Here is a 14,996-nt window from a genome sequence, read left to right as displayed (position 1 = left end):
ATTCTTAAAAACTAGCAGTGAGTTCAGAAATGTCTTGAATGGGTTTGAAACCGTGGGGAGTTGGGATTCTCCACAGCTGGGCGGTATTTCCTGCTGTAGAGTTTAATGTTATCGATTTCTTTGCGGGATTTCAGACTTGTGATGTGCACGGTCACGTGATGTAAAAGACAGCGACAGAATTGGCTGGACTAGTAGTAAGATTGTACAGGTGAGAGCAGACTTTAAGCACACCACTACCAGTATGGTTGAAAAATTCAAAGCGACAGCGAAGATCGTGCAGATGGCTACTTTTCAAGTATAAAGGTGATCGCTAATACTTTTTAGATAGTTATTTCCGCTCTCCTTAGTTGTTCGTACGTACACTGGTTCTAGACTCAAACATCCTTCGTACATACCGTTATAAAGACCCAGACACCACCCCAGTCACGCGACAATCACGCTATAAGCACGTGTACAAAATCGAGCGCAAAACACGTGATGTCTATTTCACTCGTATACAATGACTCAAATGTCTTTTTTTCGAGTTTGTCAGCTGCTACACATCGTCAAAAATGACCGAGACTATCATGTGGTTTTTCCAGAAATGTGGCTTTCAAAATGCACTGGAAAATTGGTGAATAAAAAACCGATGAACCGATGAGTTCGAGATCGGCCACCATCTAGCGTGAGTTTTATACCGTCAGGAACCTTAGGCTTTTTAACTCTGGCTTCTTTGCTCACATCGGTGCTTCCACACTTTCAATCTTCCCTCAATGGCCGTCTCTTCTTCTGATAAATTCGCTACCAAAGCTATCCATGCCGGTGCTCACACCGATGTGCACGGCTCCGTCATCGAACCAATTTCGTTGTCAACCACTTTCAAACAGCACGCTCCCGCCCAGCCCGTGGGCCAGTACGAATACTCGCGTTCGCAAAACCCTAACCGTAAGAACTTGGAAGACGCTGTCGCCGCTTTGGAAAATGCCAAATATGGGCTAGCTTTCTCGTCAGGATCGGCCACCACAGCCGTTATATTGCAATCTTTGCCCCAAGGTTCGCACGCTGTGTCCATTGGCGACGTGTACGGCGGTACCCACCGTTACTTCACCAAAGTGGCCAACGCCCACGGTGTCGAAACCACTTTCACCAACGATTTGGTCAAAGAACTGCCTCAATTGGTTCAAAAGAACACCAAACTCGTGTGGATCGAATCCCCCACAAACCCAACCCTAAAAGTCACCGACATCGCTTTGGTCAGCGAAACCGTTCGTAAAATCGACCCGGAAATCTTGGTGGTCGTCGACAACACGTTCCTGTCGCCTTATTTGTCAAACCCGCTCAATTTCGGCGCTGATGTCGTGGTTCATTCCGCCACTAAATACATCAACGGTCATTCCGACGTGGTGATGGGCGTTTTGGCCACTAACAACGAATCGTTGCACCAAAAACTACAATTTTTGCAAAACGCCATTGGTGCCATTCCTTCGCCCTTCGACGCCTGGTTGGCCCACAGAGGTTTGAAGACCCTTCACTTGCGTGTCAGACAAGCTTGTTTGTCCGCCGCCAAGATCGCGGAATTTTTGGCAAACAGCAGCGCTGTGGAGTCTGTAAACTACCCTGGTCTTCCCACACATCCCAACTACGATGTGGTCAAGAAACAGCACCGCGATGCTTTGGGCGGTGGTATGATCTCGTTCAGAATCAAGGGCGGTGCCGAAGCTGCTGCCAAGTTCTCATCAACCACTAGACTATTCACACTTGCAGAATCGCTTGGAGGTATCGAATCTCTATTGGAAGTGCCAGCTGTGATGACCCACGGTGGCATCCCTCAGGCCCAAAGAGAAGCTAGCGGCGTCTTCGACAATTTGATCAGACTTTCCGTCGGTATTGAAGACGTTGACGACTTGCTAGATGACATCAAGTCTGCCATCGAAAAGGTCGCTGTTTGAGCGCTTGGAAAAGCTTTATAAAAACTGTTAAATATGATAAACTAACTCTCAGATAACGGTTATAAATGATCGAGGATTCACTTCTCTCATTCTTCTAAAAGGACAAGTTGTCCTATATCATCGACCTATTTCGTTAACTTGACAAAACTTTTGACGAATTCCTCAAAAACTAAGACATAGAGGGTCATTTGAGCTCGGATAATGCGTTGGATACCCTTTCTTGTAGGTGCAACAGTGGCCAACGAACTGATAACGCTTTCACCTTCGATTTCAACGAACGTCAACCCTGTCAACACCGATCAGACAAGGTCTTCTGAAGAAACGATCAACGACGACCAATTGTTCATAGGAGACGACATCATCTGCAACCAAAACGAGTGCTATCCCAAGCTTTTCGAAGCCAAAGAATACTGGCAGGAAGTAAGACCTGAACAACAGATCATAGCAGGTTTGGACGTCAAAATGGACCTAGAAACAGGACTTCGGGAAGCCAAACTCAGCTCGAAGAAACAAACCGAGGAATACGAAGATAAATCCAGTTACGAATTCAGTCAAGATTTCAACAAGATTACAGATTTGCTCAAAACTAAAGATTACGCAGCTATCGATGCTGTAGCAGACGACTTGCTGGAATTCTCCCACGATTTCAAGCACGGCTACAAGATTATCGCACACGAGTTTAGGCTTTTGAAGTCGCTACTTATGGCCCAAGATACACCATTGTCGACCAAACTAATTGTGTCTAGCATGTTGACAGCTTGTCTGCGCAACAACCCACCCGCTGTTGCGTACGTTCAAAGCGTAGACCCAGCCTTCACACAGGAAATCTTCAAAGAAGTAGCTGAATTGATAACGGAATCTTCCAAGGGCCAACGCGGGGTCTTGGTCAAGCGATACCTGTCCATTGTGCAGGCTATGTCCCTGCAGTCATCAGATCTTGACGAAACCGTTTTGCTCAAACTGTGCCATTGGGGTGATTCTCAAATCAAAAGAAGAGCTCTCGAAACTGCATCTCTGCTGTTTTCCGCAAACAACCCACAATCTTTGCATAAAAGGTCCGACCAGTCCGCACAAGATGCTCAGCAATGGATAAACGACTTTGCCACGGGAATCCAGGATCAAGACGTGGATGAGTTGCATGTCCGCAATTTCTTCAACAGCTTGCAGCGCATCAAACAAGAATTTGGCAAAAGCGTCAAAGTCGACTCTTCTTTCCTCAATTGGCTCTCCAAAGAGTCCGAGCATAGGCAGCAACGCCTCAGCAATGGACTGCAGGAAAGAGACCTCGAACAGGATGAATTTGACAAATCATTGATTGACAGCAGACACCTGGTGTTTGGTAATCCTCTGGCCCAACGCATCAAGCGTTTCGACGACGAGCTTTAGGGATATAAAGTAAATCTGTATCGAAATCAGAAATTTCTTATATTAGAGAAGTTGTGTCATTAACAATCGTAAATACATGTCGGAGTGCATCATCGCTAATCCTCTGTCACTTCGTTCAAAAACTGTGCGTCCATTTGAAGCCGTGATTTGAACTTGTTCCACCAATTATCGAAACATTTGATGGGAACATTGCCCTGCGGGTCCAAGAAGCCAGTGAGGTAGTTATGAGCGTGTTTGACAATTCTGGCGGCCAGTTGTTGGGTCACTAAAGGGTACATCTTGGCCAATTCGCCCGGATTTGTCACTGCAGTTGGATTGCCCCGAGCCACAACGAGCGACGTCGAACTTACTGGTGGGTTTTGTTGTGATTTGAGCTCTTGGGCTTTTAGAATAGCCTGATCTATGGGTTCGATTGAAATCCCGATTATGATTTCCGAGATATTTCCCGATGTTGACGCCTCACCAGGGATTTCGTCATCCATATCAATTTCCCCAAGCCCATCGCCCGGCTCTGTTGCTGCGGAAACGTTCAAGTTGGGCATCCTTACTTTAAATATCGCACTAGGCTTCTCAGCACTCAGATATCCAAAAAACTTGAATTCTTCAGCAGGACTTAGCTTAAAGTAAACTGTGCCTGCAAATTCAGCTGGAAAAGTCACATTGGGCAGAATGAAAGTCGTAATGTGTGAATAGGACTTTGGTTTAGTGGAAGAGAGAACAATAGTGTGTTGCAGATTGTTCGAATTAGGGACCTCTGTCGATAGTTGAAGTGGGTTTCCCGATGCAATTGCGGCAAACATAGTGCGACCCCAAATTCGATAATTTAAAGACGAGTTTCAGTCGTCAAACGTTGATGAAGAAGGTGTCTATAGGGCTTAGAGAACCTTCCATCTTCAACGAGATCTTCATGCTGAATAGATGCCTCGAAGGCCCAATTATTTCTAGTAGCTTCGGTAGTGGAAAAAAAGGTCACGTCGTACGTGCTCAGAGCCAACTTAGAGTCAAAGAGCTTCGACTCCAGTAAATTCCTCTCACTGTGTCGATCCACCAGTAGTATTAACCAATTGTAATCGAATTAGAGCTTCTTTGACCCTGGATCTGGTTTCTTTATAGCCCAAAAATTGAGCCAAATACGGTATTTTTAAGCCTGGAATCGACCCGGCGAGGGCAAAACGTGCAACTTCAAACACCGCACCCTTACGGACACCTGTATCGGTTGAAATCCGATCGATATGCGCTGAGATGTCGTCAGATTCAGTTAAACAGTTGTCGAGGCCCTGGAGGATTACGCGGACTTCTTTAAGATTCTGTCGTTGCATAAATTTAGTGACATGCAGATTGTTTTCATACTTGGGTTTCTCGAAAAGGAAATAGAATTCAGAAAACAGGTCATCTATCTTTGTCAAGGAGTTACCAACGAGGACCAGAGCCTCTTTGATCCGGGACTTATCTACTCCGGCCGGCGTCCCGTGCATCTTCGCGTGAAGTTCCGCAACAATGCGGTCTAGTTGTTCGGGATCCTGCAATCTCTCAGATAAGTAATGCTTGTTGAAAAACCACAGCTTCTTTTCATCCACCTTGGCGTTACCTTTGGTCAAATTATTCAGATCAAATAGTTTTACCAGTTCTGAGAGATGAAAACATTCATGGGTCTTTGCTGCTTCCTCACGAGGCGGCGACCATCCAAAAAGTACGCTGAAATTGACCAGGGCCTCAGGCAACACGCCTCGTTCTTTGAGAGCAAGCACGTCCGCGTCGCCACGTCTTTTGCTTAGCTTTTTGTCGCTCAACGACGTCAACAACGGAATATGAATAAATTCAGGCGGCGTCCATCCAAATGCCTGGTACAGGGCAATATGTTTAGGCGTCGAAGGTAGCCACTCTTCACCACGAACCACATGCGTGATCTTCATTAAATGGTCGTCAACTACATTTGCGAAATGGTAGGTGGGGAACAAGTCGGACTTAACAAGAATAGGATCGTCGTAGCGTCTGTCATTGACGTTTATCTGCGGCTGCACATTGACCGCACCGTGCAAGAGATCCTGGAATGGCGGGTATCGATCGGGGGACTTTAATCGTACCGTGAAGGGCACATGTTGCTGCAGCTTTTCCTGAACTTCTGATTCAGAGAGATGCGCACACCGTCTATCGTAGCTAGAAGTGGCTGGTGGACGAAGCCTTTGAGCACTTTCCCGCAGGCCATCTAGTCTTTCTTTCGAGCAAAAGCATCGATATGCATGTCCTGTATTTAGCAGTCTTTCGCTGTAATCACGATATATTTCTGTTCTATCACTTTGCCGAAACGGCCCGTATTGACCTTCATTTACGTGGGGACCTTCATCGTAAGAGATACCACACCACGCGAGTGAGTCATAAATGTTTTGTTCTGCACCAGGGACCAATCTGGTCTGATCTGTATCTTCTAACCGCAGTAGAAACTGACCACCGGTGCTCTTTGCAAGTAAAAAGTTGTATAGAGCTGTCCTTAAAGATCCCAAATGCAGCTTGCCCGTAGGAGATGGTGCAAATCTTGTTCTAGCGGGTTTCTTGGGATGAACATCTCGTACTGGTTTTTTAGACAAGATTGATCTACCGTTAGCCAAAAGACTGTAATTCTGGACTCGAATTCCGTAGTTTTGGCCCGTTGGAAAAATAGCATGAAATATACTAGGAATTGGCCTGCTCCAACGCATGATCCAGTTATCTGGTAAAGCTGTTGGAAGCTTAGATCGCCGTCAAATCGACTAATCACCTCTTGAAGACTAGGCTTTCTCGATGAGATGGTAATAAACGTACGCAGTTCCCCCGAGTCACCTTCTACGTTGAGCCCGTCCGTCTAAAATCAAGAAGGTCCAAGCCTAATGGTCCAGGATGAGTTTGAGGTGCCCTTCGGCTCCCATCCATTCCAAAATTGGATCCTCAAACTATTGCTTGTTTTCTCTTTATATCCGAGGCCTGTTGCATCGCTAATAAGGCGTGTTTCTTTGAAGTAATTCATCTGGACCTTTTTCCGGGATGGGCGAGAACAACGAGCTCTGGAGAGTTCCCACGTAGCATTTAGTTGGTTCGGAGTGATAGCAGAGAGATTTAAAACACATATGCAGTTGTCTGTCCGAACTGGACTTTGTCTGATTCAATGCTGGGGTTCGGCATCCAGGGCCCAGCCATAACGCAGTGAATCCTGACGTTCTCGTGGTAATAGAGATCCGTCAGCAGCTTTGGTGTGATCAAAATATACTGTGAGGTGTTCTCAATACAGGCATTCTGGACGATAGCCTTGTGGACTATACGCTCATTTGTGGAGTCCATACCTTGATTGATCTCGTCTACGATCCTGAAAGGAGCAGACGTGAATTCTTGAAGTGCAACCATGTACAGGACCGTCGAGACAGCCTTCTCTCCACCAGACTGGGTGTGAAAATCAAGCTTTTTGAGCGGAGCACTGTCTCGAAATTTGACCATGATATTCATTTCCCACTCGGTGTACAGCACGGGCTTCTCCAATTGAACAGCTCCAGCGCTTCCAACATTTTTGAAAAGCTCTGAAAAATTTCTCGAGATTCTGCTTACCGTAGTGTCCAGAAAAGGTTCCAATGAGGTGCGCTTTTCTTGCATCTGCAAACGCAAATTGGTCAAGTTGGATTGCATTTGTGGAATGGTATTGTTCAGCACTGCGAGTTCAGTCTCGGTCTGACGTAAAATCTCAAGTACAGACTCGTCTTCGTTCACCATGGCAATCTCTGAGTGCAGTCTGTCAATGACCTGGAGAATAAATGCTAGGTTGAAATTGTCTTCTTCCTGATACTCTTCCGCTAAAGCAGCTAGTTGTTGTTTGTCTTCTTTAGAATATTGTCTGATCGCGGCAAGCCAACTCTGATACTCAGATGTTTCTTTCATCGACGCGTAGCTCCTCTTGGCATCGTCGTATTCTGCTTGCAGATGTCGTTCTTTTTCATTGAAAAATTCGACCACATCATTCATAGACCGTTCACTGTTAAACGCCTCTATATGTGAAATTGTTGCGGTGATTATTTCATCTTGCAAGCCCTGCAAGCTCCGCATATAGTCTGTGATTTCCGCCATGCATGCAGTTTTATTCTCAATGACTTTGACAATGCCATCTTGGCACTCCTTTATTTTAGGAGCTACATCTTTCATGGATTTCTTCTTCAGCGCTTTTAATGTCTCTCGGAGCTGATCTATAATTTGCTTTGTCTTGGTAAACTTCTTTCTTTGCACGTTCAGTTGGCTTGCCTTAACTTTCAAGGAATCGTCCTTCTCTTTCTTCGAGTAAACTTGTTCTTTCAACTGCCCAACACTGGTACTGTTTTGAACCACTTCTCCTTTACAGTGCTTTATTTCGTTCTCGATGGTTTGGATCTGTTCAAGGATTCTCTCTTTATGCTCATCCGATATGACCTTGGATTGATAGAAATTCGTCTCTCTGACAGGATACGAAACAGATGATATCTGCCTGTTACCGTAGCTTGACCTCCTAAACTCATATACGTAGTCACCGGCAAAGATCCTTTTGAATTTTATATCTCCATTTTCGTTAGGATTTGAGAAGTATTCTTGTTGCTGCGGGCTGAGATCCTTTCGCGTAAAAGGAATTGTGTGCAGTCCACTGACTTGGCACAACATCTCCAGAACCCTGCTATCACCAGTTAAAAGATCTGAGAGATAGCCTTCAAAACCCATTCTCTTCAACTCTCCAAGAGTATATGGAGACCTCAGTTCTTGCCCAGTTAGCTGCCTCAAGTTAACACTGTAATTACGAAGTAATTCGTCATTGAACCGGTCATATGCATTTGCATCAACCATTGTGAGGGCAACAGAATTAGCAAGCCCAACACACGTCCAGATGTACTTTGCAAATTCAGGTCGCTTAGCGGAAAGCAGCATTATAGGAGGTCCTAGTACATATCCGGACATATCTGGCTTACTCCGAATATACTGCACAGCTCTCCGGATGTCCTCAAACTTATCCCCTCTACCTTCGAGGACTTTGATCCTGTCATCAGATTTCAGGCCTTGACTTTTGCTGGCCAATGACTTTTGCTGAGATGCAAGCTTGTACTCAAGATTTCTATTCACGGATTCAAGATCTCTTATTTTATCGTGGAGATCAGCTACATCCTGTTGAACAATCTTTCTTTGGTCAAAAAGGGAATTCAGTTCCGCTTCATCGGGTTCATGAAGCATTGCCAGCTGCTCCACATTTTGACGTAATTCTTGATTTTTTTTTTCTAATTCGTCCCGGATTTTACCGGTGCGTCCCTTGTAGTGCTCAATGCTGTTTTTTAACAAAGATATCTCGTGTTGGTAATTGTTCAGCTTTTCAACGTAGCGAGGGTACACCTCCTTTTCCTTTTTAAATTTGTCTTCTAGCTTAAGTTTCCTTTTCATCTTCTCCTCACATTCATCTTTAACGCGATCCAGCGCGTTTTTAAACGGTTTTTTGTCAGATAACAGGGACTTGAGTTGTCGCTTAGAGTTCTCACAGACGTTTTTGTAGTCCCGAATTCTGAGTTTATGATCCTTTACTTTTGCGTAGGGCAAAAGCTTCTCGTGAATAGCCAAATCTCGCTTTTTTTGACGGAAGGTCTCGAGAGTGCGTACAGATGATTCCAATCTTTCACGGTTCGTGCTTAGTTCCGATTGACGGGCTTCCTTTATTTTCAATTCTTTGGTTTCGCTTTTTTCTTCCATTTGCAACGCTTTGAGGTCTTCAAAGATGTTTAGCATGTTTACATCCACAGACCGTACCGTTTCAACCAGAAGCTTATCAGACTTTAGCTTTGAAAATTCTTGGACTCGTTCTTGTGAAAGAAATTGACACAGGTTATCCAATTGAATATTGAGTTTCGACACAAGCCATTTGACAGTAGCTTCTTCCACTTGCTTGTCATTTATAAAGTAGCGAGATTTCTTGTCGCGTTTCATGACACGAGTGATCTTAGCTGTTAGGTTTTCATCCGTGAATTCTTGGAACCACGCTTCTGGTCCAAGCTTGAGCGTGGTCTCGATAGTGCTTGTGTCCTCGCCGTTTTTTATAAAGTCTGCGACTTTCTTGCTGCGTCCGATATACTCGGGTTTCCCGGCTAGACCCAGACACACGCCGCAGACGAACGACGATTTTCCCGATCCATTAGGCCCAATGACCATATTTAGCGATGGAGAAAGGCAAAATTCGCCTACTGCATAAGTGACAAAGTTTTTGAGATGCAACTTCACGATAGAACCTGGTTTGAACAATGATAGGTCCTCCTGCCCGATTTTGAGTTTTTTTGATAGAATGGCATCATGGAGGTTTGCGCCTCGATTTTCGTCGGCTGAATCGTCGTCTCTAGACCTTCGTCTCATTGGAACTGTAGCTACACGAATCAATGGTACACAGAAGCTAATTGAGGAGTACAACACGTCTTCTTAGGTGGTATATGTCCTTGATGTAGGTAGTATACATCTAGGATATATATCAGGAAGCGAGGCCATTGTTAGTACAGAGTGATATAAATCTAATTTACCAACATGTAGCGATAAGCGTAAAGACAAGAATCTAGAGAGTGAAAGATGAGCGGGAATCCAATTGTCTCGGTAAGAACTATAAAGATATGTATGCCGTTGGCCTCATCAAGAAGAACAACTTTAAGAAACTTTCCAAACATAGATCACACTATACGTACCTGTCGCTCTCAATTTTATTAGCTCACGTGACTCCCAAATTTAAAGAATTATTCACCTTTGGAAATAGCTTCTGCTTAACGTTGCTATTGATCGACTTTCTCATGGCTTGACGTTTCCCCGGCATGCTGGAACTATTAATATTTTGTTTTATACTGTCGTCTGAGACCACGTGACAGAAATGTTAACATCACTATATACGCTTCTGTGTATTGGCCTATGTGATAAACACGCTACGGCGATGAGATAGAAGATATCCAAAACCCAAAGGTATCAAGCTAGCTAGCTAGTTCGGTTCAAATCGCTTCCTGTAGCTATAATGTCGCGTTCTACTAGACTCCGCACTAGACCAAGCGTTGCAGAGACGCCCAAAGCTCCCAAAAAGTCCAAGAAAAAAGAAGAACTGGACACTTACGGGCTGGTTGAAGAAAATGGTGGACGACCCTTTCAACTCATAGAGGGACTTCCCTCTTCTGAGTCTTTACCACAGTACAAGGCGACACTCACTCATCCGCTGTCCGTTAGAGACTCGGCAGTTCTGTACAGTTCTATGTTGAGTTCCAGAAGAACATGGATTAGCTCAGAAATGTTCGATATGTTGTGGTCCAAGCAATTTTTGAGCCCCGGAGAGAAAGAGCGTTTGGAGCAAGAAGGTATCGACCCAGAAAGTGTAGATGCCAGTGCCGCTCGCGAAAAAATGCATAAACTTTGCGACTGCGTCATGTTTGGAGGACCACACGCTTTTTCGATTCGCATGTTCATTGTCAAGAATGAGGAAACTGAGAAGAAATGGAACGATGCAATCGAGCAAAAGAAGCGTCGGAAAGAGGACCGTAAAAAACAAGAGCTCGAAGACAAGAAATTGAAGCAAGAGCTCCGAAAACAGCAGCAGTGGGTCAAAAAACAGGATAATGAAGTGCAACCACAAGTTTTGGAGCTCAAATCGTCTGTAGTACCACGAACGCCAACACCAGCACCGGTAACGGCAATGGCAACGGCTGCTAAAACGCAGCCGGATGCTAAGAAACAGTCTGTCAAACGTCGCCAGCGCAAAGAAGAAAACCCTCCCACGGCCAGATCGAGGTCTCACACTCCTCAACAGAGGAAAACACTTCACCAGTCTTCAGAAGATCAAAAAATGATCACGAATTTGAATTTGATGGCCCAGAAAAATGCAGAACTCAACTCGCTGATGGTAATCGTAGCAGGAGGAAGGGCAACCTCCCAACAGGTGGAAGAATTCAAAAAATACATAGAAAAGGCAAGAAAAATGCCCACTCCACCCGGATGGAAGCCCGCAGCACCTTCAACAGCTACGCCTACTACCCAGGATAAAACAGATGCACAACAAACCATGGTACAAGCTAATGTCACAGAACGCAAAATTGCGGATAAAAGCAGGCCCATAGTACCACCCGAACTGCCAACGTCTAGACTACCGGAACGTCCACCAATAAAAACGGAAAAACCAATGAATTCATCACCGGATGGTGAAGCAGCTCCCCGGCAGAAACGGAAATACACAAAACGCAAAAACGTTGACACTCCCCCCGAACCCGAAGATAAGTCTATGCAGTTGACTACATTTCAGCTCAAATACATGGACAATGCCGATATTGTCTTTGAATATGTGGAAAACCCCAATAAAAGGTATAGTTTCCCCAAAGATGCTATCTTAGAGCCGCTAGAGGATGGCGAATCTTATCTGATGTCGTGGATCCTTATACACAATCGTAAAGAAGTCGAAAAGTACAAAGAAAAGAGGAACAAAAAGCTAGCTGCCGCTAAAGGTAACAAAGACCAACAACAAAAATCGGAAGAAGAATATAATGTCTTCGAAGATCCGCAGTGCCCTGAACCGCTTTACACAACTATGACCGTCAAACTTACGAATATTCATAAAAAGTTTCAAACCATCATGATAAATTCCGTTAACCCCGCTGATAAAGTCAGAAAGCAGATGTCTACAATACTGGAACGCGGTACCAGGCTTACCGGTTACAATTTGTGGTTTCAACTGGACGCATATGACGACAGTGCGCTAGCTGAGAATCTGCGAGGGGAATTGAAGGACTATGAAGCAGGTTTCAGGAGTAAGCGGCAACGCAAACAGTTTTAAAAAAGACGTTTTGATAATGCGATAATGAGTTAACAGAAAATGGAAGTTTGGGGAATTGAATGAGCGTCGTTTTGTGAAGATGCATTTTATCATGTTACATAGAGTATTGTAACTGAAGTCCGAATTTTGCAGGTTTAAAGAAACTTGTTTTCTTTGATTCGTCAACCATGTTTGACGGCAGGTCCAGCGGGGCATTTGTGAGTTCGGTTCCAGCAGATATCAGGAATCCCTTGTACCGACCTTCCCAAAGCACTTTCAAGTTTTGATCTCGAAGACTAGTGCTGAGCTTGCAGACACTGGTGAAATTGGAATCAACTAGCGATTTTTCGAATTTTTGAATGTTCGATCGTTCTTTTTGTATTTTGTTCAATGGAGATGCGAAGGTAACGTTTAGATCTTCCATCAGCTTTTGCGAGTTAGAAGAACCTGCCATCAGATGGTAAAACATGTCTTTTGTTTCAGCAAGTTGCGGCTGAGCGCGTCGTGAAGCGGTTTGTGTTGTGCCTTGATTTGGGCCCGCTTCTTTTCCACTTCTCCAAAGTTCGCACCCGAACGACAAGTTGGACTCTATGGAGTACAGGTTGAAGTCGAATTTTGTGCTAATGGTGGCATTGGACGAAGTTTTCACCGAATAAGTGGACGAAACATGGCCAAATAGTGGGTTCCACGAAAACGTCAGTGTCAAGGGTCTGCCTGTATTTGCCGAATGCGTACTGTAACGCATAGTAGTTGAACATGCAGGGCTAGTGTTCAGGAGTCCAAACCAAAACTCAGCGCCCAGTGAGAGCGACGAGTTGTTGTACAGCGATGTATTGAGTTTAGATTGACTGCCCACGAAGTTGTGCAGCATGCGATACCCCACAAGAGCTTCATTGGACGAAAAAACCCACTCCTGGCAGTTCTGGCCCGAATCTCTTTGCCAGTATAGGGTGAGCACGCTTGTGTGCGCCAAACTGCTCAGACATTTGGCTACAAGCTGTGTTTCTGGATTTAATCGTTTAACCACCATGGCTTCCAGCGTTGAGCTTGGATAGTACATGCGTCCGAACCACAGCGACGATGGCTCAAACGCCTTTCTACTCGCTTCATCAAGATACGACGGCTGAATTTGTCGGTAACTTTCTACTGCGTTCTGCAGCAGTACATTTCCAGAGCTGCTAACAGACCGGTCTAGTCCTTTCCCACTGCTGTATAAGTATGCAAGCGACCCGTTGATCACGGAATGGTTCGAAAGCTCAAATGTAGAGAACGTGTGGGCCGTTGAGCTATTAGAAACCTGGCATTTTAGACCCTCTGGGATCTTAAAGTTCAGTACATTTTCAGAGGTGCTGGTGATATTTTCGTAGCAATTGTCGCGGTTCCATCCCGTACATGATTCAAACGCCCGCAAAACCTGTTGCATATAATCAATCATGAAGTTTAACACTGAATTGAGTGGTTAAAGAGCATGCTATTGCTCATGGAATGAGCCAAGGAGAGATGAGCGTGTACTTATCTCATCTGGCATTGAGTTTAATGATCTTGAAATGTCAATCTTGAAGCGATTACGTAATTTAAAGTAATCATGTGACATCAATTTTTATTACGTAATACAAAGCACGTGACTCAAAAGTTACATAATCATAAATTTAAGACATGTGACCAGCTATCACGTGGTGTTTTTAATAATCTCAAAATACTTTACATACCTGTAATAAATTATATATTACGCTCTCTAATCACTTCTTCAAACCGAGATCCAAGTCATCGAGTGCACAACTTAAAGAAACTGTGCTGAAGCAAAGCCAACATTGTCCGTGAGTGTGCTTAACACACTAGCCAAGCGCTGCTCGGACACCACAATGGATTCACCGGAAGAATTGAGTGGTGAAAGTGCCGGAAATGGTTCGAAATTGGATGCGAAAACGGGTTTAAACGTTCCCACGGTCGAGGAGATAAATGTGGAGCAAAAGGGATTCCCAGTGGTCAAAATTGACCATTTTACAGAATTTGCTGACGAAACCCCGCTAAAGAGTCGCAGAAGACCGGTCAAAACTCCGCACAGGAACGGTGGTGGAACGCCGTTGCAGTCTGGTTCGGGCCCAGCACATGGTATGACGACGACGACGACGACTACAACAACAACGCGAAGACGAAGGTCCAGCAGCCGTGGCTCGAGTAAAAACCTCAAAAGCTCTACAGAGATTTCGCCCGCATCGATGATTTTCCGCAATTTGCTGATTCTGGAAGACGACCTGAGGCGCCAGGCCCGGCAGCAAAAAGCGTTAAAATGGCAATTCACGTTGTTTCTGGCTTTGTTGCTGGGGCTTGCAGCGGCCGCTTTTTACGAGCTGTATTTCACGCAGGAACCGGTACGCGGACTTTACAAGGTCGCATTACAGTTTATGCTGATTTTCATAATGGTCACCATCGTACTTTTCCACTTGAGCGGCGAGTATCGTCGTACTATAGTGATTCCACGCAAGTTCTTCACGTCCACAAACAAGGGCATTCGCCAATTCAACGTGAAACTGGTGAAAGTCCGAAGTTCTGTTTCAGACCTGGGGATCGATCTGGTGCGATTGTTGTGTCGCACAGCTGCGTCTGTCAACCTTGCAGTGGTTCGCAAGGCTCTGCCAGCGCGAATGGCAGAGAAAAGTGGCACTTTACGGTTTTGGGACGCGGTTGCGCTACGATCTCAGCCACGAATAGGTGCCGTTGATGTGAAACTGGTGCTCAATCCCCGTGCCTTCAGTGCTGAAGTACGCGAGGGCTGGGAAATTTATAGAGACGAGTTCTGGGCTCGTGAAGGTGCACGAAGACGCAAAGAAGTTAACGAAATGGGCTCATAGACGAGGCGGACTGCCAAACACAATCTTTTTTTTTTTTTTTTTTTT

General features: G+C 45.0%; 7 protein-coding genes and 1 pseudogene across 8 annotated transcripts; 4 read left to right on the top strand and 4 right to left on the bottom strand.

Annotated features, from left to right (window-relative positions):
* Positions 1–752: 752 nt before the first annotated feature.
* On the top strand, positions 753–1,928 carry CYS3 (LALA0S08e07668g1_1; the record flags this gene model as incomplete). Its single annotated transcript, XM_022771274.1, has 1 exon — positions 753–1,928. One exon carries the CDS (start codon positions 753–755, stop codon positions 1,926–1,928), a length of 1,176 nt encoding a protein of 391 aa, XP_022629871.1.
* A 201-nt stretch (positions 1,929–2,129) lies between these two features.
* On the top strand, positions 2,130–3,314 carry SIL1 (LALA0S08e07646g1_1; the record flags this gene model as incomplete). The annotated part of the gene is made up of 1 exon (XM_022771273.1): positions 2,130–3,314. One exon carries the CDS (start codon positions 2,130–2,132, stop codon positions 3,312–3,314), a length of 1,185 nt encoding a protein of 394 aa, XP_022629870.1.
* Positions 3,315–3,409: 95 nt separating this feature from the next.
* On the bottom strand, positions 3,410–4,114 carry OPI10 (LALA0S08e07624g1_1; the record flags this gene model as incomplete). The annotated part of the gene is made up of 1 exon (XM_022771272.1): positions 3,410–4,114. The coding sequence occupies one exon, from the start codon at positions 4,112–4,114 to the stop codon at positions 3,410–3,412; it is 705 nt and encodes a 234-aa protein (XP_022629869.1).
* Positions 4,115–4,369: 255 nt separating this feature from the next.
* LALA0_S08e07602g lies at positions 4,370–6,076 on the bottom strand (annotated as a pseudogene). Its single transcript has one exon. A coding segment is annotated over exon 1 (1,707 nt).
* A 328-nt stretch (positions 6,077–6,404) lies between these two features.
* Positions 6,405–9,683, bottom strand: SMC5 (LALA0S08e07580g1_1; the record flags this gene model as incomplete). Its single annotated transcript, XM_022771271.1, has 1 exon — positions 6,405–9,683. The coding sequence occupies one exon, from the start codon at positions 9,681–9,683 to the stop codon at positions 6,405–6,407; it is 3,279 nt and encodes a 1,092-aa protein (XP_022629868.1).
* Positions 9,684–10,320: 637 nt separating this feature from the next.
* SWC3 (LALA0S08e07558g1_1) lies at positions 10,321–12,120 on the top strand (the record flags this gene model as incomplete). The annotated part of the gene is made up of 1 exon (XM_022771270.1): positions 10,321–12,120. One exon carries the CDS (start codon positions 10,321–10,323, stop codon positions 12,118–12,120), a length of 1,800 nt encoding a protein of 599 aa, XP_022629867.1.
* A 94-nt stretch (positions 12,121–12,214) lies between these two features.
* On the bottom strand, positions 12,215–13,534 carry MDM10 (LALA0S08e07536g1_1; the record flags this gene model as incomplete). Its single annotated transcript, XM_022771269.1, has 1 exon — positions 12,215–13,534. The coding sequence occupies one exon, from the start codon at positions 13,532–13,534 to the stop codon at positions 12,215–12,217; it is 1,320 nt and encodes a 439-aa protein (XP_022629866.1).
* A 427-nt stretch (positions 13,535–13,961) lies between these two features.
* On the top strand, positions 13,962–14,951 carry SPO7 (LALA0S08e07514g1_1; the record flags this gene model as incomplete). Its single annotated transcript, XM_022771268.1, has 1 exon — positions 13,962–14,951. The coding sequence occupies one exon, from the start codon at positions 13,962–13,964 to the stop codon at positions 14,949–14,951; it is 990 nt and encodes a 329-aa protein (XP_022629865.1).
* Between the last annotated feature and the right edge of the window lie 45 nt (positions 14,952–14,996).

This window comes from Lachancea lanzarotensis, scaffold LALA0S08 (assembly GCF_000938715.1).
Source record: "Lachancea lanzarotensis genome assembly LALA0, scaffold LALA0S08, whole genome shotgun sequence".
Taxonomy (NCBI): domain Eukaryota; kingdom Fungi; phylum Ascomycota; class Saccharomycetes; order Saccharomycetales; family Saccharomycetaceae; genus Lachancea; species Lachancea lanzarotensis.
Note: the sequence above shows the minus strand (reverse complement) of the source record. Positions and strands in the feature narration are given on the sequence as shown.